This window comes from Thermobia domestica, chromosome 7 (assembly GCF_964235325.1).
Source record: "Thermobia domestica chromosome 7, izTheDome1.hap1.1, whole genome shotgun sequence".
Taxonomy (NCBI): domain Eukaryota; kingdom Metazoa; phylum Arthropoda; class Insecta; order Zygentoma; family Lepismatidae; genus Thermobia; species Thermobia domestica.
In genome coordinates, this window is record NC_137460.1 from 60,795,715 (window position 1) to 60,819,917 (window position 24,203).

General features: G+C 36.4%; 1 protein-coding gene across 1 annotated transcript in view; it reads right to left on the reverse strand.

The window, feature by feature from the left end:
* Window positions 1-24,203, reverse strand: part of LOC145690154 (nose resistant to fluoxetine protein 6) — a 150,480-nt gene that overhangs the window by 52,826 nt on the left and 73,451 nt on the right. Inside the window, exons 2-3 of the mRNA XM_081764764.1 lie at window positions 20,870-21,057; window positions 3,744-3,925 (exon numbers count right to left, since the gene is read on the reverse strand). Coding sequence (XP_081620890.1) covers window positions 3,744-3,925; window positions 20,870-21,057 — 370 coding nt within the window. The remainder of the gene's footprint in view (window positions 1-3,743; window positions 3,926-20,869; window positions 21,058-24,203) is intronic.

A 24,203-nucleotide genomic window follows, 5' to 3' on the forward strand; every position in this document is an offset into this window, starting at 1 on the left:
ATACAATTGGAGGGAACATTATTGAGGTTAGTAGATAATTAATATTAAAATGTATTCGATATGCTTTATTAGTAATCATTTTCCTGTTCCCTAGTTACTAGCACAGTTACTTTTCAATAAGTTGAGAGACCACTTTAACGTTGTTAAACTTTCTCTTTCCCGGGAGTTATTCCCTAGTTCAAGTTTAAAATATGTATTTGCTGCTTGCATACGCACACAAATCAGGAACCATAAGTAAATTTAAATACTATAAATTAGTAAGTTTCTTTACTGAGGGGGAAAAAATGTCCTTCATCGATTTCTTTAGCAAATCTTCATTATAAATAAACACTGATTTACATCAAAGCTAATCAACCGTTTCTACATTTACTTTCTTATGTCCCAATTAACGTTGGACGGTTTGTTTTCATACATCGTCTATTTTTATTCTAAATAGCAATCAGAGTAAGTTTTTGCGAAAAATTTGACGAACAAGTTCAATCCTCAAGAGTGTCATTTAAATCATTTAGCAACGGGTTCTGTCATCAAAATAGAAAGGAGGCTTATTATTAATTAGCATTACTCATGGGCCCCAATCTTAGGAGCCAAAGGGTCCGCGGGTTCCAAAGTATGGTTGAGCACCCAGGATCCAGATATTTTGACTTGCATCTTTAATTGAATATCTGGCAACAAAACACACACAGAAGTGGATTGGCTCTATGAAAAGGACGGTGGTGCATATATGGGAGGGTACCATACCAATTGATCGGTATTATATCATTCACTGTTGTCTGTTCTTTCAGACGCCCAATATTGTGTCTATAACCATAGGCGCCGACTTTGAGAGGGTAGGACACTTTTGGCCCCTTAAATATTTAATGGTGGAGTCCTCCCCCCCTATATAATCCATCGAGGAAAAATTAACAAAGAGAAGCAAGAATTTCTGTCGTAAACTTTGTCGTGCCTTTAATTCAATATTAGGAACAGCCTTCTTATTCGATAAAAAACATAATTTTCAAAACTGTGTTTAATAGAGCACTGAAGCTTCAACCAACACTCTGGCAGCACTGATATGAAAAGTGAAGAGCAATGTGGTGCGCAAACTTCCAGTGAAGTTCTCAAATTTTGAACTTGAATTTGTTTTAATGCCTTGAGGCAAATTTGACTTAGGTCGTGAATTTCCCAGCGGAGCGAATGCAGCGGAAAGAGATCTGGGGGGGCTTCATCAAGCAGTTGATAGAAAACGACTGAATATAATGATATATTTATTCATTGTTTGCCCCCCGCAATATTTTCTTCAAGTCGGCGCCTATGTCTATAACCACATATAATTTCAACTATAAGACATAAAATTTAAATTAAAAAAAAAATCAAACAAACGCCTATTTATTTATTGAACAAATTCCCAGATACAGCATAATTTTGCTATTTTACACAGGGAAATCTTAACAAGCAGGAAATAAACAACAAAAAACGGTGTCAACAAATACTCAAAAGTAATATTATTTCGCCAAAATTCGTGTAATTGCTCTTTCAAACACCGGGTAGCTCGAAAAAAGGTCCATATTAGTAGTTAAGTGAATATAACAGTTCGGTATTCTGTAAAAAAAAAAAAAAAAAAACTGTATAATTGCCGACCTAGGGCGAGCAAGACGGAATAGGTGGGTATTTCTGGTTATGCGGGGAGGGACACGTAAGGATAGTTCCTGAAGTAACGTTTCCAATCTTAAATTTCCATTAACTATTTTATGAAGAAATTTCAGATCTGAGTTAGGCCTATTTCTGCGTACTCCCGGAGTTTGGATATTAAGATATTTCTAGAGCCTCTCTTTAGGTAATATTCGCAGTGCGGGAACACGAAAATGTACTATAGAAATAAAGAAGTTGGGAATGGAATCAAGTCTAGAGAGATGTGTAGGTGCTACCATGGCCCATATGGGAGAGCAATATTCGATCTTGGACTCTATTAGAGTTTTACAAAAAGTTGATAATGATGACACAGTACGTAGTTCAGTAAATCGACACAGAAGCCCCAACATGCGCAATGAATTTTTAAGTATTGAAGAGATGTGGTCAGAGAATGTGAGTTTGGAATCAAAGATAAACACCAAGACCATTATGACTAGTAGTATCTAATAGGAGAATCATGGAGGGAACGGGAGACTTTTTCAGAGTAATGGTAATACTGTCACATTTCTTGCTGTTAACATTTATAAACATTAATATCATGACAAAAGTCTTATCTTTAAAAAAAGCAATGAATAGTTTGTCATTTATTGTATACTTACAAAGCCCATTCTAAAATATCTTAAATTTGTAGAAATCATCTAAATTCTGTGCTTCTCATATACGTACATTGTCTATGACATTATTGTCGATTTTAGTCGATATATCTCTTTCTGAATCTATAAAAAAAAAATACAAGATTGATCACATGGTATTTGGGTAACATGCAATGTAATTAGCTGTTTATAAACATTGAACAGTTCTGTATAGAGGTTTGAGTCCGGATTATGCTTCAGAATCATATTGAAGGCTCACTAGAAACTCCTTTTTCATTTGTATAACCATCAACAGGCCCTCCTTGAATCTCAGTTGTTGTTGTTGTTGTTGTTGTTGTTGTTTTTTCCGCAAGATTTAGAAAATTGGTGGCAGGAAAGTCCTGAGACGAATATTCGGACTCAAGGTGGAACGGGAATGGTTGGATGGCGGGAACTTCATAACGAGAAACTACATAATTTATACCGTTTACCAAACATTGTTATAGAGTCATCAAGTCTAGTAGATTTAGTTAGGCAGGTCATGTAGCCAGGATGGAAGAAAGTAGCAACGTTTTCGAAGTTTTTACTGGAAATCCAATCGGAAAATGTCCATTAGGAAGACCTAGACGCAGATCGGAGGATAATATTAAGATGAATCTCGAAGAAATAGGAGTACAAAGTAGAAACCGCTTCCAGTTGTTTAAGAACAGAAGTCAATGGGGAGCTTTTGTAAACGTGGCATTGAACCTCCGGGTTTCATAGACCATAGAGTGAGTTAGTTAGTTAGGTGGCAGGAAAGTGATGGTAACAGTTTTCTCTTTTCTGACAAGACGCACAAAGTATTCCTCTCATTGACTTGCTGAGCACACCATTGATTCAGACTATGACTCAAACCTGTTGCTGTGTTTGCGATGAAGATTCACGTTAAATGTCCCGATAAACTGAAACGCAGGGTTCTCTTTCTTCATGGTACACTACTTGCCAGATTCTCTAGCAACTGCATGTCTGTTATTTTTGAATTTACCCAACATCCCCGACTTAAAATTATAAACCTGAATCGTGATACAAAATAATTTTATTTACGATGAAATGTTGACGGTACCTTTAATTTATAAATAAAATTAAAAAAATCACTATCCTAAATAGAAAAAAATAATTATAGAGAGAGTAACCAACACAACGGTAAGGGTATGTAAACCAGATTAATTGTAAGACTTCATAAATAGTAAAGAATGAAGATACAAGACTATCTTCCGGAAATTGGATCTGACAATATTTACTCATATGCGCGAAAACTATACAATGTTTTGACAAAATTCTTCACTCTCTTAAACTAAAAAAACTATGTTAAAAATAATAAAATAGTATTTCTACTTATAATACTATACCAACTATGTCAATATTTTGAACATTTGATAAGTATATCATTAATCAGGTCAAAATACCGAATTTGTCACACTAATTACAAAATATTTATGTAGAAAAATATACAGTTAACCTTACATAAGAATAATAAACGTTGAGTCTGTCCACACATTGTATCCTGCATGTAATGACCTAACCTGCCCCACTTGGATAGTCTCAGCTGATGACAATAGAGTTTCTGTCGACAGTTTCAGTATTTCTTCAGTGTCTGTCGCTGAACATGTTTGAGGTAGACATAAGCCGATTGTAATTCTCCGACTCTGAAAATATAAAGATAGATAATCGAATTAGGTATCCTTTTTAAAAACAATTCTTTTATTAAAAATATGCACAAATTTATGATTTCCATCAAAATATTTGTGAAATTAGTGTACGTTTTCCATATATATATATATATATATTACAATATGAAAATAATTGAAAGAAAATTGCATTACACTCTAAAAATAGGTAAGTAGTTGAAAGTTTGATCCCACGAATTGATTCAATGAATATAATAATAATAATAATAATAATAATAATAATAATAATAATAATAATAATAATAATAATAATAATAATAATAATAATTCAATTTAACTTCTTACAATGCGTTCCGATTCTAAGAAAGAAGGTGATGACGATAATAAACGAAATGTTGAAATAAAGAAAATGGAGGAAGCGAGAGAACCCGAGAAAACCCACGTACACGGTGTTTATCCACCGCAAAGACCATTTGGCGCGAGCTAGGATCGAACCAGTGACAACATGCATCAGAGGTGCACTAAGCCATGCTGCTTGTGTAATATATACAGTCTCTCTCACACACATACAAATCTTAACTTTCTTAAAAACATGCAACAATCATAATTGATATTGTATTACGTTGCTTCATATGGAAGGATTTGGATTCCATTCTCGGAGTCTGCCATTCGAAATTATTTCTTTGCTATTTAAACGTATAACGACAATTATCCTTTGGTCCACAATGCATGTCCCAAAATGATCTTAATATCATTCCCTCATAAAAATGCAATTTTAAATACACTCCAAGTCTCTGACCTAGATGAATACACTTTTCCTTTGAGGTACCGACTTGATTAATTTGTTTTAATTTTACATTCAACTGATATTGGTGAGATTTCAATGTGCAAACTAGACTACTTTTTTCGTTCATTCTCATAAACTTCTATAACGTAGTTTACTTATGAGTCCCTGTCCCCTTTGTGGATATAGCTGTCAGGACCTTTCCTTCCTTTTTTAAAATAATGATTGATGTGTTAATGGAAACGTTAGCCTCGATGTTTTAGGTCTTCATAATTAAAAAGGAAATAATTAAGAGATACATGTAATGAAAAAAGAAAGAATTAAAGGATACGTGTATTAAAAAAAGAATTAAGGGTTACATGTAATAAAAAAATTAAGGGATACATTTACTGAAATAAAGAAGGATTAAGCGATACATGTATTGAAAAAAAGGAAGAATTAAGAGAAATATATAATGAAAAAAGAAAAAATACGGGATACATCTAATGAAAAAAGAAAGAATTACGGGGCACATCTAATGAAAAAAGAAGGAGTTACAGGATACATATAATAAAAAAGAAAGAAAGTAGGGATACATATACTGAAAAAAGAAATAATTACGGGATACATATAATGAGAAAAGAAAGAATTACGGGATACAAGTAATGAAAAAAGAAAGAATTAAGGGACACATATAATGAAAAAGAAAGAATGAAAGGATACACGTAATGTAAAAACAAAGAATGGACACATATAATGGAAAAGGAAAGAATTACGGAACACATGTAATGAGTAGCACAGTTATGCCTAGAAAAACAAGTAGCAGTGTCACGTGTACATAACGGAAGGAGTTTATTTGTATGGCGCGATATTTTCACAATTAATATTGAAACCGGAAGTCGTCATAGATTTCCTACACTTCTGGTTTTTGTAGAAATATTAGAGTGAAGATTAGTATATTCTTGGGTCGCTTAACTGATTGCGAAAATGATCTCGCTATCTATAACCGTTTTTACTCTATAGCGATGAATGTTAAATTTCCGGTTGGTAACTGCGACTTCCGGTTTGAGTAGAGGGCCAAAAGAGAATGTGGTACATACTCTTAGAACGCTTAAATTGATTCTTAGAAAAACTCCTTATCTCTTATCGTTTTTGCTCTACGTAGTTCAATATTGAAACCAGAATTTGTTGTCGATTTCTATCACTTCAAATTCTAGAAGAAAATTATGGATGGCAATGAAAAGTATTGTTGACACGCTTAAGCGATTGTAGGAAACTGTTTCTCGTTATGTATTAACGGATTTTGCTCTATAATAATCAATGTTAAAACCTAAATGATTGATTTCTACCACTTCCGGTTTGAGTATCACCTGTATCAACGGACTCGATTCCTAACTCTCGATCCTCTATATTTAAACCAAAATTGATGGTGATCCATAAAGTAGTTCTTGAGATTTTTGTCTCCGGGGTGGACTGGCGGACACACGGACAGACAGATTAAATATATAAAGGAAAATTGGTTGTCCAAAATCTTCAACATTCTACGATTTAGTAACAACTTTTTCCTCACTTCTCCCTCCACCTGACAGCACGCAATTTCCACTAACCTTTGCAGTATTACTGAAATATATTACTTTGGCATGAGTGTATGAAAATAGTTGTAATGTAGAAAGAAATTGTGTATCTGGAACAGGCCCATATTTATATATTGTGCGCCCCTGTGCTCTAAATAATTTGCCGCCCCTTTCCCCGAAAACGACCTACATTAGTTCAATTTACTGTTTTGGGGGTCGCTGAGATGAATAGTGACAGTTTTAATCCAATTCAACTTCAAGGTCATACTCCACTCCCCAGGGAGAGGGCGAGATTTTAAAAATAATCGAAAACGATAGATATTAGTGTTGAATCCATAGTTTTCGAGGTCGCTGAGTTTAACGGTATCAGTTTTCATGATGTTCAAGTTCATCCTCACCCCTTGGAGAAGGGGTGGGAGAGGATGACTTTTTAAAAATAATCAGATAAGCTAGCTAATTAGTAACTACTGTAACTAGAGTGAATTAAACACATGAACACATTTTCTCGCGCTTGCGCGGGACTCTGCGGGTTACTAGTTTTAAATATTACCTTATTGTGAATTTAAAAAAAAATCCAAAATTTTGCCGTCCTCTGAATTCTGCCGCCCTGTGCTGGAGCACAGAATAGAGCACTTACCTAAATACGGGCCTGATCTGGAAAGTGAAAAATATTACAGACTTAAGTGATATAAAGACAGCTACTTAATATTCCCAATATATTCAACACTGCACATTAGCAAAATTAGTAGACCCTACTTGATTTGCGAAATGTCACAATTAACAGAACTTAACATGTAGGCATACACATATTAAATAGAGCTTGCTATCAATTCGTCACTAAATACCATAAAACGATTGTTCCGTATATCTTCGGCACCAAAGTCATGTACTCACTCGCTTCACAGGCGGAAGACATCTCACGCCTACAAAAGTTTTCTGTACGTGAACCATAGATTCTCACTTCTTAATCATGCTTTTACACTATCTTAATCTTCAAACGGATAGTGCATATATGGCACTGCACCTTGTATTCATATACCTAACGTCCAACTTGAAATGTATTTAATAAAAATGAAATAGGCCTATTATAGTTTTGATTTGATTCTAAATGTTCATTGTAAAAATAACGAGCAGGTGTGATCCTACAGCTCATTTCAATATAAAAACTGCACAGTTCCACAGGCAGAATTTACACTTTTCCAAAGACAGTTGCACAGTAAAAGTTATTTTGTGTATTCTGTACACAGTTTCTTCACATCCAGAGAGTCAAGCCTGTCCGGATGGTTCAGTCTTGCCTGGGTTATTGTAGATCTCAGGTATGTTTTGAAACGCCGCAACATTGAGAAATATTTCTCGGCAATTACAAGAGTCGCCAGGTTAACAAACAAGAGACGAAGGACTTTCAGCATTTCAGGAAACAACTCTTGTTTCTTCACGGAGTTTCCTGAGGTTTTCAACCGGGAATTTCAGGTTCTTTATGAATGAGAATGACAGTAAGCAACTGTTGCATCTGCATCTATGAGTGTGGTTTGTCCGGATTAACACAGTATTCTCTTAGAACGTCGCTAATGTCTTGAGAGAAGTTACCTTTCAGAATTGTATCTTCTACTGTACGATATTTCTAACATGCAGTTGATGGAATCTAGACTCGATTTCGCAAATGATATTGTCCAAACTTTCGTAATAGTTGCATGTGATTGTCTTTCGCGGTGTTGAATTCATAGTGTTTGGTGGATGTCTGCGAGTGTTCCAGTCTTTTCAGGATCTATTTCCTACGCAGTAGCTGATGAGATGTGAGTTCATACTCTTGTACTTTTGTTTCGATTGCATCCCATATACTTTGAAACTCTTTTTCTTCACACTTTCTTTCTATTCTGTTCTTTTATCCTTCAACGTTTGAATCAAAATGTCCACTCCCTCCATGGTTCCTGACGCTGTTATTGTAGTCTTCTGAAGATATGTGCTTACACGTTCACAAGGCTCAAAAATTAATTTACAGAACACTAAAACAAAGTAAATTTTGCCGTTCTGTAGTTAATCCGCTTCACTTGTGGCAGGGGCGGATCCAGGACGGACTTCTGGGGGGGCGGTAGTAATACTGCTACTTAGAGCTACTTTTAAGAGCTCCAAACTTTTTATGGATGTGTTTATTTATATATAAAATAAGAAAGTTTCCTCTTCTGGGGGGAGATCGCCCCCCCTGGGTCCGCCCCTGACTTGTGGCCTCATCATTTTCTGACAACTCATTCAGATACTCAAGATCATAAGAGTATGAATTCAGAGTACGACGGGTGGCTCAGTGGTAGAGCGTTCACCTCTGGTGCATGGGCTCCTTGATTATATCTCAGCTTGCGTCAAGTGAACTTTGTGGTGGATAAACACTGTGTGCGTGGGTTTTGTCGGGGTTTTCCCGTTTACTCCCACTTTCTTCATTCCACCATTTCATTCATTTTTTATCATTACCGTCTCCTTTAGTCTAGCCGGCATAAGCGAGGGACGTAAAACTTAAATATTTCATTTCATTTCAATTTTCAGAGTACGACGGATACTGAATATGTTCTCCAAGTTCATCTTGTTGGACATAATGGGCGTTTAGATTAGATTTTTTTTCCTTATGCAAAGATAGAAATTCATTGAACTGAGCTCGTCTTTTCGGTGAACTTCAAATGAGAACGCTAACATCGTTTGTCTACTGCATACAGTTTCGTATAAGGGACTCGGCCCGAGTACTGTATTGAAGTGCGAGATTCTCACAGTGAATATATAGGACCTGAGGCTGGAATTCTGTAGTTCTTGCCTGAACTCCCTTCCGAACCCCAGATATATTAGCGCCTCCGTCGAAACACTATCCAGGGAGCTCTGCAAGATTTTTTTTTTTTAATCCACACAAAGAGTCGAGAATAATTTTCACAAGCATTTCATCTATAGTCAACGATGTCTGGTACAGTCAAAAGAAATATTAGCATTAAGGTCTGAAGTAACGGTTCTAATGTTTATGGACACGTTTCTTGACTGCTGAGATCATAAGTTTCGTTTACTCTGTATATTACTTCCTGATGTCTCAATTACTTCCTCCTGATATATGATTGCCTGATGTGCAGAATTGGTCTGTGGATTGTAAAAGCTGCAACCCGTTGCCATCTCATTCTGAATTGTATGGAATGTGACATTCGTCTTTTATTTATTGGAAGACCGCCGTTCAGGAGTTCAGGAACATACTCTGACACCAGTTTCAGAAACGTCAGATAATTTCACTCAATACCGTATGCTCCATAATTGATTGAGTTTAAACATAAGACGGCTCTAGGCAATCAGAACCGATTAAAGGAATAAGGAATATGTTTACAGCGCCCCTTTAGTACAATAATATGTTGCATATTTTACTTTCGAGCGATGAAGGAGAGTGAAAAAATGGAATCCGAAATTTCAACGGATTTACATGTTTCATTGCCCATAGATACCGAAAAACTCTGTTAGTCTGTTCCGATGTACAAGGGTCGTTCAAGGTTGACCAGGACTTTTATTTCTTCAGAGGAAACAGATAGCACAAGAAGCACCAAACTATGTCAGCTTTTCAAAGTATTCTCCGTACGCGTCGAGGCACCGTTGTCATCGTTGTGGCAGCTCCCTGATTCCTTTGGCGTAGAAAGAACTTGGTTATTGTTGTAGCCACTGGAGAACATCGTTCCGCAGTGCTTCATCTGTCGTGAATTTCTTTCCTCCCAGATGGTCTTTAAGGGGTGCGAACAAATGATAATCACTGGGGGGGGCTAAATCTGGACTGTAGGGGATGGGCAGAACTCCCAGCGTATTCGGCCAGAGTTGTTGTCATATTGGCCGTGTGAGGGCAGGCATTGTCATGGAGAAGAATGACATCCCAGGTATTTTATTGCGAATGGACTTTCGTACAGCTCCACTCAACAATGTGGAGTAATACTGGGCATTAATTGTGCTCCCTCTATCCAGAAAATTCTCATGGATAACACCCTTCGTGTCTCAGAAGACACTTGTCATCAGCTCCCGTCCTTCGCGAAACAGTTCACACCATTCGTACTTTCTCCTTCATGATATAAGTCATTTCTCGGGACAATCAAGAAGACGTAATTTATTCTTGGGGCGAGCTTTCTTTCGGACGATTTTCTCAAAAATGACTCTGGCGATTTTGTCCATAGTTCATAAATAAATATTTCATTAACAACATGAAAATATGGCTTAACTTATTGGTCATTAAAAAATTATTCTTGCGATTTATTCTTGGAGATTTTTTTTTTCGGACGATTTTCTTAGAAACGTCCCACGCGATTTTGTTAACTACTTGCCTGTGTAATTTTCGGAATAAGACTTGTCCTTACCTGTGTAATTTCTTTTTTTAAAAAAAAATCTTCACAGTTTTGTACAGAAATGTTTCTAAATAATTCTGGACCACCTGGAACAATTTCAAATAAACTTTGTAAGCTGATGACCTAAGACATTCAAATAAAATCTAGGTGGATAAGACACCCTTTGTGCCCAGGTGGGAGAGTTGGGGAGAAAAGAGGTGACATGTAAAAATAATCGAAAATCACCGATATTACTCTCGAATCCATAGTTTTCGAGAGCGCTTAGATGGATAGAGACACAGCTTATGCCGTGTAAAGTCCATGATCGTCCTTCATCGTAAAAATATAATGCTTTTAGCAAATGACGGATTATTCACACAAACAACACAGCTCTGAATACGCACACACTTTTCAGAACGTAATATTACGTCAAACACAGAATGTGCAACAAGTACTCCTGACGGATTATTCCGACGAACACAGAAAACGGGTTAATAAATATACATTTCATTAATAGCCTAACAATATAGCATAACTCATTTGTGCTGAAATATCTACGAGGGGTAGTTTATTCTCGGCGGTGTTTCTTTTCCTTTCTTTTCTTTTTCTCTTCTTTTACTTTTTCCTTTTTTTGCGGACGATTTTCTTAATTACCACTATATTCATGTTTCATAAATAAATATTTTACTAATAACTTTATAATATTGTGTAAATTATTCCTTGCGAAAAAATCATAAAGGGTAGTTTTTTCTTGGAAATGAGTTTATTTTTAAACTACTTTCTCAAAAACATTATGGGTGATTTTATAACATTTCATAAATAAATATTTCATTATTATTCTTATAATCACTGGTGTATTTACGATTTTGTTTCGAAGGGCTTTGCTAACTTTCAGGGGGGGGTTGCCTGAAAATGTGAAATTTCTGCAAGATATTTCAATATACTTTACTATAGTAAGTAAGATTTCGGGGGGCTTAAGCCCGAAAGCCCCCCTAAATACGCCACTGCTTATAATGTTGCATATATCATTTATATATGAACAACTAATCTACAAGGGGTAATTTACTTTTGGTGATGAGTTTTCTTTGAGGTAAAGTTCTCCGAAAACACCAGATAATTTTGTTCGTATTTCACAACAAAATGTCTCTTAATAACTGCAACACAACGTGACTTAGTATAAGGAATTGGAGCGACAAAGTTTAGTACGGTGACCCGTACCTTTCATTAATCTATCGAAGGCGCTCCTAAGCAGTTAGGGGTGGCAAAAGGAATAATTGATATGGTATTTCCATTGTCCCTTGATTGTATTATTACTATACTTCCTATCCTATTCTATTAAAAGCGTTCCTAGGCAATTAAGGGTGACAAAAGATTACGAAATATGTTTAATTCGTCTCTTGATTGTCATATTACGTATTTTTTTAATATCAAAGATGTCCCTAAACAATTAGGGGTGACAAAAGGAACAAGAAAAGTGTCCACTGATTATAGTAATACAAGGGACTTCATATTTTGTCGGGGCCGCGGTGGCTCAGTGGTAGAGCGTTCACCTCTGGTGCTTGGGGTCCCGGGTTTGATCCCAGCCCCCGCCAAATGAACTTTGTGGTGGACAAACACCGTGTGCGTGGGTTTCCTCGGGGTTCTCCCGTTTCCTCCCACTTCCTTCATTCCACCATTTCATTCATTACTCATTATCACCGTCTTCTTTAGCCTAACCGGCATAAGCGTGGGACGTAAAACTTAAAGATTTCATTTTTTTATATTTTGTCGAAGGTTCGGTAATGTAAAACGAAATGAAATCTTTAAGTTTTACGTCCCACGGTTATGCCAGTTAGGCTAAAGGAGACGGTGATGATGAGAGATGAATGAAATGATGAAATGAAGAAAGTGGGAGGAAACGGGAGAACCCCGGGAAAACCCACAAGCACGGTGTTTGTCCATCACAAAGTCCACACAGCACGAGCTGGGATCGAACCAGGGCGAACCGGAGGTGAACGCTCTACCACTGAGCCACCGCGTCTCCTGCACCGGTAGTGTATACATAGTACTGCTTTCATAAAAAAAAAAAAAAAAAAAAATTCATCTAGTCAGATATAAATTAGGCAGAGTAAGCATTACACGCCTTCGGTATCCACAACAACTTCTACCAGAATTTTGGAAGGGCAATGTCCCCTCGATCCCCTCTCATTATGCCAGTGCTGAAATCATATTCTTGTACTCTCTCGTACCTAAGCGGTTAGCGTTCGTACCTTCGGCGTATGAGACCAGGGTCCGTTTACCGGCAGGAGCTCATGTGGTTGGTATCCCACGTTAAGCTGTAGTTCCACGTTTCATATAGTCTCACTGCTAAAAAGGACGCTAAATTCAAATCAAATCAAAAATCGTATTCTACATGAATTCTGAATACAGTACACTCACGTTTATCCGAGGTCATCGGGACCGAGGCTACCTCGGGTAATGAAAACCTCGGAAAATACGGAGGTGAAATGCATTTGAGGTTATTTTATAAGTAGACCTTTCTAAACAAGTAAATTAATTTAAAACATCTATATTATTAAATATGTCGAGTATTAAATCTAGAGGTAAATGATTATTAAGAAAAATAATTGTAAAGAAAAATAGTTTTAAGATTGACAATTTTACTGGATGTTTATATCCAGATATTATGGTATGAAATTGAATGAATTACAGTATAAAAAATAAAAAAAAATGGTTAAGTTATTTATAAAAAAAAGTTTAACACTTCACTATTACGTTCAAGCTGAAGATAAAAGTAATAAATATGACCACTTCGGATAACCCAGAGGCTCGGATAACCGGGATTCGATTAACCGTGAGTATGCTGTATATTATTTTACGAAGACAGCAGATCGCAGCCTCACGAAAATAATACAAGTTAACTTCAACAGATGGCTCTGTGCTACTCTTCACTGAAGCAGTAAGATTGTATCCCATAGAAATTCTGCAATTATCTTGTAGATGGCTCTGATTTCGTTTTCATTTTATGGCAGTTTGCTGTATACAAATAAGTATAATGCATTAGCTACTTGCATAAATTCTTAGCAATGGAAACACATTCATTTTTAATGTTTTACAATGGGTAAAATAAATTTTCTACAATATTGTCAACTTTTTTTTTTTAAAGTCCAAAACTGATAGATCTCCACCAAGCTGAACAACATGACATGAGAATTTAAAACATCATGTGTAATTTTCGAGGAAATCGGGGGAAAATATACAGTAACCACTAGAGGCACATTTGGCGCTGCAAACGCGTTGCCCTTTCAACCAAATTGGTGTAGGGAAGACTTGGTGAAAATGACATACTCAGGTAAAATGACATAGCGGGGTTTCTCGGTTTTGGTGTGTGTTTTGTGTCTGTCAGCAACATAACCGTATGCACTACTTGGCAGAAGTGATAGTGGAGTAACAGTAGATTAATAGAGGAGGAAGTTACGTTTTGTCTCAGTATGCTATTGAGGGAAAAATGACACATCATGGAGCTTGGTGTAAAACGACATAGTATGTCATTTTACCGTGATTGGAAATGGAAGCTACACATTGTATCTCACGTTTCATGTTATAGCCTATTGTTCTTAGGTAGCATTCTAAAATGTTAACTTTCACTTTTAAAATAGATCTGACTTCTTCAAAAATTCAGCAACAGAAAAAGCAATTTTTCTCCATTCTAGCAATCTAATCTAATATTCAAATTAATCTAATTAATTTGAAAAAGTAATCTAATGTTCAAATTGCAAAATATTGCACAGTAAATTGACAATTGTGAACAGACACTGAAAATATGTTCTTTCAAGTAATACGAGGAATTTCTTTTTAAATTTATATTTTAGTGACCAATTTGACAGTTCTAATAAATATTTTCGTTTTGTTTCAGAACGGGTCGTAACTACACACAGACTATGACATGTCAGTCTTGGGATAAAGTGGCTATGGAGAAAGCAAATTTTAGACGTTCGATTGGGGCAAATGGGTTGGTTAGAAGCGTCCAAAGCTAACATGAATATTCCAGACATAGAAGGAATTGCTGACTAGAGAAGAGTTCGGTCAAACAACCGTTTACTAGATTTCATGTCTACGAATGACGATGGATCTGCCCAAGATGTTTTATTACAAATAGGACATTTCATACCCACCTACAATTTCTGACAGTCCATCCAATCTGTCCAAGAAATCATCCTGTAGCCTCATTCCGAAAAATGTACCTGATACTCCATCAACAGCTGAAGGTGAACGTCATATTGTCTCTATCCAAGAACTTTCTCCGCTTCCATTTGCATCAGGATTAAACCCAAAACGATTCGTAAGCGAAGAAGCACAACAATTCTAACATGTAATCCATTTATCAAAGAATAGAATAGAAAATAGAAGAGAAAGAGGCTATTGAAAGCTTCGATCTTCACGAGTGTGCTAAATGTTGATATGACAATGAAAGTAATTCTGCCTGCATTTTTATTAACGATCCGTACTCAGTGGTCAAAATGAGACGGTATGCGGTGGTATGCCATACCGCCTCTGGTTTTATACTGATAAAGACATACCCCCTCTGGTTCTTCAGTGATCAAGACATACCGTCTCTGGAAAGTGGGTGCTAATATACCTTTAAGAAATCTATTTTTATACACAGTAATTGACGAACAGCTTTGCACGTCAAAGATTTTAAGTTAGCAACACAGACATTTTGTTATTAAATCAAAAGATGCAATGCATTTGTCAAAAATTTTATTGTAGGCCTTATATCTGGAGAACTACATATAATGCAGCCAAACCCAAAGTATCACTTGATTCAGTATGATGTTTTACCCATAGAAAATTCGAAAACCCGATTTAGGGGCTGTTCAAAAATTTTGTGTCCCCTGATCCAAAAACTAATTATTGACCAAGATTGCAATCTTTTGATGCATTTTATGGATCATTTCTAAAGTTCTTGAACAAGATTGCAATGTTTTGATCCGTTGTTTGGATCATTCTAAAATTCTTGTCTTTTCTATCTCTTGCTTTTAAAATGAGACGTCAACAAAAAAAAGTACACTCCTTGCTCCTATACAAGAACTCGTGTTGGTTGCAGATAAGGCCACATATCAGAAAGGAATGAGTCGTGGGGACCAATCCAAACGAAAGGCAGTGTATTGAAGATGCAACTCGTTTAAACTGAAATGGGAAATTAGTGTTATGGGTTCGCCAGGATTTCTTTTGTGCCTACAATGATAAAGAAATACATAACTGAGTCCGGTATTTACGAGAAAAAATATATAGTTATGCAATAAAAAATCTTTTGTTTTGCTTAAGTGTTATATGTTAAATTTGTTATTTTGCTTATTGTTTTATATTAAGTGTTTTTGTAGTGACATATTCAATTGTTTCTTTCTTATGCATGTGCGTATCTTCTTGTCTTAATGCATGTAATTGCCGTATTTTGAGCATAGGTGGATTTAGGGTTGTCTACTGTGAGGGCGGACCTTCCGGGGGTCTGGAATATCACTCAGTCGAGTGTGGGGTCCGTGAGTTCTCCCGCGGGAAATCTTTAAAAATTATTAATATAAAAAAACTCGATTTTTGATCATTTTCATATGTAATTCTCTATAATACAATAAACAGAAATGTTTTTTTTTATTTTTCTAAGAAAGTAGGGACGGGGGCAAAGCCTCTCCATGCCCCCTCCCATAACTACCGAGAAACATTTCATGGTTTTGAGTCATTGTCTAAATAGAAATGCAATCTTTTGGGCAACATACCCTCATTGTCTTTCAACGTTTAGATTGACGGTATGTCGAGTCAAAATGGTAATAAAACATACCGCCTCTGCATTTTTTCCACTTCGAACACTGTCCATACTCTAATCCAAAACCTAAGGAGGAAGAGGTGAGTATGGACCTTTGGAGGGTTCAATGTGAACTGTGTGGACACTGAGCTCATACGGAATATGCAGGTGTCAGCAAGCATGAAGCACATTTCAAAAGTGATAATTGTCACATGTTACCTTCTTGAGTGTACTTTGTCGCTGTATAAGCCTTTTACCTCAGATAGTTTATGTATGTCATTTTACCACAGTTCAATATGTCATTTTAACCTCATGTTTTATCCTTTCAAAATGTAGCATTAAATTTATTAATTTACTGTCATTAAACCGTAACACAGATACTATGTAAATAACTAGAATTTTATATTGAATATTCTATTATTGCAGTGAACAAACTTTGGAGCTGAGTTGTTTAATATTAAAGTTATATTCATTTTAGAAAAAGTATGTTATTTTCACCGAGTCGTATAACAAAAGTGCGATTGTAAGGTATTGTGTGTTACGAATGACGTTTGTTTGGAGGAAGAAAATCTTAATTTATTGTGCGGCTTATAACTGTATAAAGAAATTAAAAAGAGAAAATGATACAGCGTTTCACGCTTAATTACACATTATCTTTAGATATCGCAAAATTATTTATATGCAAATATATTTTAATGTGTAACATCAAGGCTATTGTCGTGGAATACTTCATTGTTCATCGAACTGTAGCGACCTTGCTGAATTACCTTAAAAGCTAAAGTTTGTATTATTTTAATCACATATGAGGGAGATTTATAATTTTGTAGAAAACTTCACAGCAATTGATAATTTATATACTGAAGATTAACGAGTCAGGGACGTACGCAGGGGATTGATTCTGAGGCTTGAACCCCCGAAATCTCGACTTTTTAGTCTAATTTCAGGGGTAATTTTACAAATTTTAATATAATTTATTCTCGTATTGAATTTGTACCACCTGGAATAGCTCTGGACCTCCCGAAATAAATTCCTGTGTACATCCCTGATGACACTAGCCATATTAAACTAACAGAAAGTGTAAGAAAGACTACAAGTTGCAGAAGGTAATAAATATGTTTGATCCAGCGCTCATTGTTTATTATTTGAAGCATGTAGTGCATTTTTTTTTAAATATTCACACGATATCACAAAGTGATTGAAACCATAATATGACGCATCGATATGCTACAGTTTAGTCTTCGTTGGCATTTTCTATTTTACTCCAGTTGATCTAGATAAAAATTGATCTAGGTAAAATATACATAACTCTATGCATTAATCATGTTGCATAAAATAATACGCACTAAATAAATATGCACCAAACAGCGTCTTTGATATATGCATTTTCAACAGATTTATTGATTGAACTTCAATTATTCTTTTCAGCTCCGAGACTAAATAAGATGGGACCACTTGCTACAGTGGAATCCGAAGCACTACTCGGAGTTTCACTGGAGGAAATCACTTCGTTATGGATCAAACTCGTCGTCACCAAACGCCGAGCCCTTTCGTGGTTATATGGTTAAGATATGCGTCTTTGGCGCGGGAGACCTGGGTTCGATTCCTGGTAGGAGCTCATGTAGTTCGGATCCCATGTTAAGCTATAGGTCCACGTCTCATATAGTCTTGTTACTGACACGGCCACCAAACTCAAATCATATCGTAACCAAATTTCTTAGCCCCTTCACCCCGAAGTTGAATATATTCAAGCGCTATGAGTGCTTTAATGCATTGTTGTATCTTGTCAAACGTTTACAGTGTATTAATTTGTCAATTTACTAAAGTAACCTGTCGCTGGAGTCAATAGATTGCTTTGATATTATAGATTGGTTTGATGTCTATTAACAATGATTATCTCGATATTATTATTATTATTTTCTTTTCTCAAGTGAAAATATAACATTGGAACCTAATGTACACTCATGTCCAAAATTATTGTCGCATGTCTATAAATATGTTGTTGTAGGAACATAATTTGATAATGAATTCGCCCGGTATTTTTTATGTTAGTATGTATATAATTGGCAAAGACATGCATGTGGCAAATTTCATGTCAAAAGAGCGGTAAATAAGAACAATAAAACGAAAATAAAACTTTCTTGTCCATTGAGCAACATTTTGTCTTACTCATTGTATTTTTCATATTTATAATTCTTTTTCCTATGAAATGTTTCACAAATATACATTTCCCGATTATACACAGAGTATCAATATTAAAAGTATTCTGCAAAATCATTAGCAAATTATATTTTTACAAGAAGATAGTTATAGATATGCGACAACCATTTTGGACATGAGTGTACACATACTGTATTTATTTAAACTATATCGTGTAAAGGAATAATCCTAAACAGCGATGATTTCAGAAATTGGCTTTGGAAAGAAATCGTCCCTCCCCCCGGAGCAAAATAATTCTCTCGGGTATTTCTCAGTTCGGGCTCAACCAGGGTCACTAGTATTTTTGCAGTAATAGTTTCATCCACTGTTTGTTTTGAGCTACCCTTCGGTTGAAACATTTTTCACAAATCATTACTAATACTATGTGCTAGAGGAAAGAAGGAAGGAAACAAAATATTTCACAATCTTCTCCGGTCAAGAATTTCAAACGCAATAATTCTAATTAATGTTTGGAGAACCATCAGCATGACCCATTTTCGTACTCTAAGTGACCATGAACTTTATAGTTAGCTCCCTGAAAATCATGAATATTCATTACTGTGTTACTTTCTTTGTATTGGTGCAACACCGCCACAAGTAACACTCAACACTTTTCTCCACACTACCGACTCTGACATGGTGTCGAATCAACACCGAAAATACTAACACAGATCCGAATTTAACACCGCTCAACACCGGTTGTGTGTTACAGACATAACAAACCCCCTGTGTTAAACGCCAACACCACGGGGTCTGTGTTGAACTAACCCCGCATAGTGGTAGTCAGACTGGAGCCACTGCCCTGTGTTAAAATGGAGTTGAATTAACACAACCATTTTTACTGTGTATTATTGTTTGTTTCCGAACAGTGACAAACACACCACTTGTAAAATCTGACCAAAGCAAACATTTATATAACAGGCCGGTAGCCAGCCCAAAAATGTAGGGGGGCAGCTGAAGTTAGGGGGGCCCGAACCAACTATATTATAGTTCATCACCATATTATAGTTCATTTGCAAGCCTACCGTGAAAATTTTAGAGGGGGCCCGCACAAATTTAGGGGGGCCCGCAAAATTTAGGGAGGCCCGGCCCCTTAGAGCCCCCTGAATACGGGTCTGATATAATAACCTTTGTCACAGTTTTAGCAACATATCATTACTTTCATCAAATATATTATCAAAATAGTGTGGCAGTGACACATTTCGCGTTGTCATTCATCGGCGCAAAAGCGTCCAGTAATACGACGAAGTCAACGTGGCGTACAGGAAATGGACGATAGTATATGAAACGGCAATTCATGCAATCCCTTTTACGGATATTTTTTTGAAATCCCCTGATGGATTTTTGAGAGTTCTCTTTCTTGAAATAAGCGTTGAGACCATCAACAGCTGTATACACTCGATGATCTTTGGGAGTTTGAGTTTAACGTCCCTTCCAGCCGACGTGGACCTATTGATTAACACGGAATCCAAACCACATGAGCTCCTCAAGGGATTCGAACCCTGGCCTCCCACGCCAAAGGCGCGTACACTAACCGCTTAGCTACGAAGGCGCTCTCGACGATCTTTGGGAACTTTGTCAAGAGAAATGGAACAAACTTGATTTAAACTCTGTTACAACGATGTCTCCTTTAGTGGGAACTGAGATGCAGAGCGATCGTTAACAGACAGGTGTTACATATCGATCATAACAGCTAGTAACGTCGCGATATTTCTTAAGCTGATAAGGGTGTCAAATTCGTTACAAAACACTGAAATAACCTTCTGTAGGAACAAGCAGGGATGATTTCAGAGGCTGGCAAGAGCTACAAAGTATCCTCGGAGTAGGGATTCGCACGAGACGAGCCGAGACAGGATTTTCCTGACAAAATTCTAGTCGAGACACGGCTCTTTCAATAGAGAAATATACATTTCTCGAGTCGACACATCACTTTTACAGCATATTTTCTAGACAAGACAGCCACAAATCTTGTCTCGTGCGCATCCCTACCCCGGAGCTATATTTCCGTTCATACTCAACGTAGGTTAGGAATATTCACAGTACTTTTTTTTTTAACCTTCGTCTGTTATTGAATGATCCGGGAAGGAAGAACCTCCTGAAATTTCCACTGAGAGCAAGAACTAGATTGTACTTTTAAAATCCAGGTACTGAAACACTCGACTAAATTAATATTACTCAAAAACAAACTAGTGCTACCGTCTTGGTCCATCAAATTCACACATTTCTTTTCTCAACTTACTTATTAGAAAGGAAAGTAAGATTTTATTAGCTACCTTACAGTCCTCATCGAAATACAAATTAAAAACATAATACATTTCGAAAATTCTTTACCTGAGGTGTTAATTCTTTGGTAATTGATAACTCTACTTTGGCAATGTAGAAATCTACTTGAAATGGAAGAGGGAAGGTCTCGTTGTCTGTGGAATTGACCAGTAGTGAGTGACACAAGGAATGTGACCCAGTCCAAAAGTCATTCCCCCAAAAGAATCCTGGTGGCCGGCGACCACTGGCATCGATCACTGGAAAAGAAAAAGAAACAATTAGGTATTTGTAAAAGCCTATATTTCAAAAAGACAACACTTAACCGTGTGATATCGCAGAGTATGGAAAACAATGTGCTCTTGCCGATATTTGTATGGTGCAAAATTTCAGCGTTCTTTTTTTGTTACAAGGACGTGTAATTTTATGAATTGAAACCTTTCTCTGGTTCTTAGATTGCTCGTCTAAGTTTTATGTTCGGCCCTGTACATGAATGGGATTTGGTTCAGATGAAGGGGGCGCTCAGGACAAATGCATTTAATCTTGCCACGAGACGACACGAAACGAGACTTCAAGTTGTCTCATATCGAAAAGATGTTTCGTCTCGTCTCGAATTGTTCTGTCTCGTCTTATTTATGAGACGAGACGAGACACGAGAAATATCTCATCTCGTGGCAACATGAGAGCGGCTGAGGCCCACAAAAAACAGCTGTTATACCAAGTGGAGTCGTATGTCAAATGCCGGTAGTTCCAATGACACACAGTCTCTGTTAAATTAACACAAGTGTAGAATCTTATGTGTTGCTTTCTGCGTGATTGCCAAATATGTTGGGCATCTTATTCTAAAGGCTTATGAACTGAAGCTACAGGCAAACACAGTAGAAAGAAATACTTAAACAAATCCAGGTATTCTCAAAATTTCAACAGGCAAACCGCGAAAATGTGTTCTCAATTCTTTTACATAATGTTTCTGAAGAAATGTGTCAACAGCGAGAAACAACACCGGATTACTGTGTCACTTTTACACTGCACTAGTGTTCACCAGTCAACATTGGGGACTGTGTTTCAAAAATGTCGGAAAACAAGTAGAAACACGATTAAGAGGCAAACATAATATAAGGATATAGGTAAGGGCTTCCTATCATTCTTAAACAAGAGATTGGTGAAGGTTGTGTTTTGCATCATCAAGAAATACTTCACAATAAATGTTAGGCAAGACGACAAAAAAAAAAAAAAAAAAAAAAAAAAAAAGATTTTCTATATGAAGTGTTCTGTAGTTTACTATTCTTATTTTAAAATTAGAATCTTCGGTAAGCGTAAACTTGCACACCACAAGCTTTTCCAACACAGAAAAATAGTTACATCAACACCAAACACGGAGTTATTTCAACACCGAAATAGGTGTCGTAGAAACACAGAAGTGGAGTCGAACTAACACCAAAAAGTGTTTTAATTTGGTGGCCTGGCCTTGAATTTTAACACAGAGAGTGTTGAATTAACACCAGTGCTGTAGTTCTAAAATTTTCAGAGGGTATACGCTGTTTTGTGATCATCTATGACTTGTCATAAAAGATATAGAAGGTATTTTTTAATGAACAATGTAAAACGCATGTATTAATTCAATTGAAATATAAAGGATACCTTAGTGTTTTATAGTCTAAAAGCATTTCATGCTATTTTCTTGATGACACTTTTTTTAAATACTTAAATCACCACTTCTCAAGACTCCCGCCAGTCATTCACGGCACCATTCCTACTGGGTGCGAATGCGCTTCACTCCTCTATTTAATGGTTCCGGGTTCATGGGTCTTAAAATCACAAATCCATTTATCATAAACACGCTATAGCAAGGTTGGCATCCAAAGAAAGCAATCCACATCCGAGGCTTATCTTTCTATTGTGTTCGATCACATATTTAAAATGCCCGGCCCGGCACAACCCCCAACCTAGAGGACCAGTGGCTGACTGCAGTTCCGAACTGGGCGATAGGGACGCCACATCCCGACGCCCAATTAATTAAATAAATAAATATAAACGAAACAAAAGTAGAAAGTGCTATACGCTTTGAAGCAGAAGGTATACTCTAATTACTAGGATTAAGCAGAGGGTATACGGCGTGTACCGGTGTGTACTCTCGACTACAGCCCTAATTAACACCAAAACGGTGTTACTTACACGGCTTTGACTTTGAATTACGACACAGATATTGTGTTGAAATAAGAAATTAAGTTGAAATAACACAGGGGCTGTGTTATATTGATACTTGACATTGTATAATATTAACACATAATAATTAATACATTACACACTGTGTTACTTTCTTCGTACTGGTGTATTACCGCCACAAGTAAGACTCGACACTTTTTCCCCACACTACCGACTCTGACATGGTGTCGAGTCAACAACGAAAATACTAACACCGCTCAACACCGGTTGTGTGTTAAAAAGGTATCAAACCCCCAAACCTCCTGTGTTTAACGTTAACACCGCGGGGTCTGTGTTGAACTAACACCGCATAGTGGTAGTCACGTTGGAACCACTGTCCTGTGTTAAAATTGAGTTGAATTAATACAATCATTTTTTACTGTGTAACTACCTCCTCTCATCAAATTTCTATATTTCTATATAACGTACGCAAAAATTTGTTTATAAAGAAAGTTTCAGATACATCAATTAATTTATTTCAATTTGAAAGCGTTAGTAATGAAATAAAAGAAAGAAGTCATCGAGGATCAAAATTTGAGACTAAGACACCACAGTAGCAGTATTCATCTATTAAAGCTGAAGAAGAAATCCGCTGAGATGGCCACCCGCAGGACTCAAATTGTAGCTTTCCTGATTACGAATACGAAACAAGACTGATAACCGTCTCCAGTGCCCTGCAATGCTTAGAAGATGTGTTTTATGCAACACTACACAATGTACATGTTATGTTCAGAATTCCTTATCAGACAATGCCATGAAGTCAGTGAGGCAATTAACTTAAAAAAAAAAAAAAATCAAATTGTAGCTAAGATTTGAAGCAAAAGAGGAAAAAGTTATTATTTTAGTCAATAATCTGATTTTCCAAGCTGAACACTGTACCTCAAGCACCTTAATGACAATCTTGTTGTTTTCATACGTAGTTAACTAGCTGAAATACCCGCTGACCGCACGGGGACGATGGGTTCATGGACAATATTTGAAAGATATTTCCTCCTGCGGATGGGTATGTAAATAGAAATAAAACGATAAAAAAAACAGTGCTAACTGTTTAAAAATTAATTTCAAGCTGTTTGCTCGTCATTCTTGTTAAAATAAATTAAACATCCTTTCGCACTCCTCCTAAGGAATCAAAGTGTAATTATAAAAACACTGGTCAACTCAAGTGTTAATTATGTTCAAAATGTTATTTCTTAAAACGGTT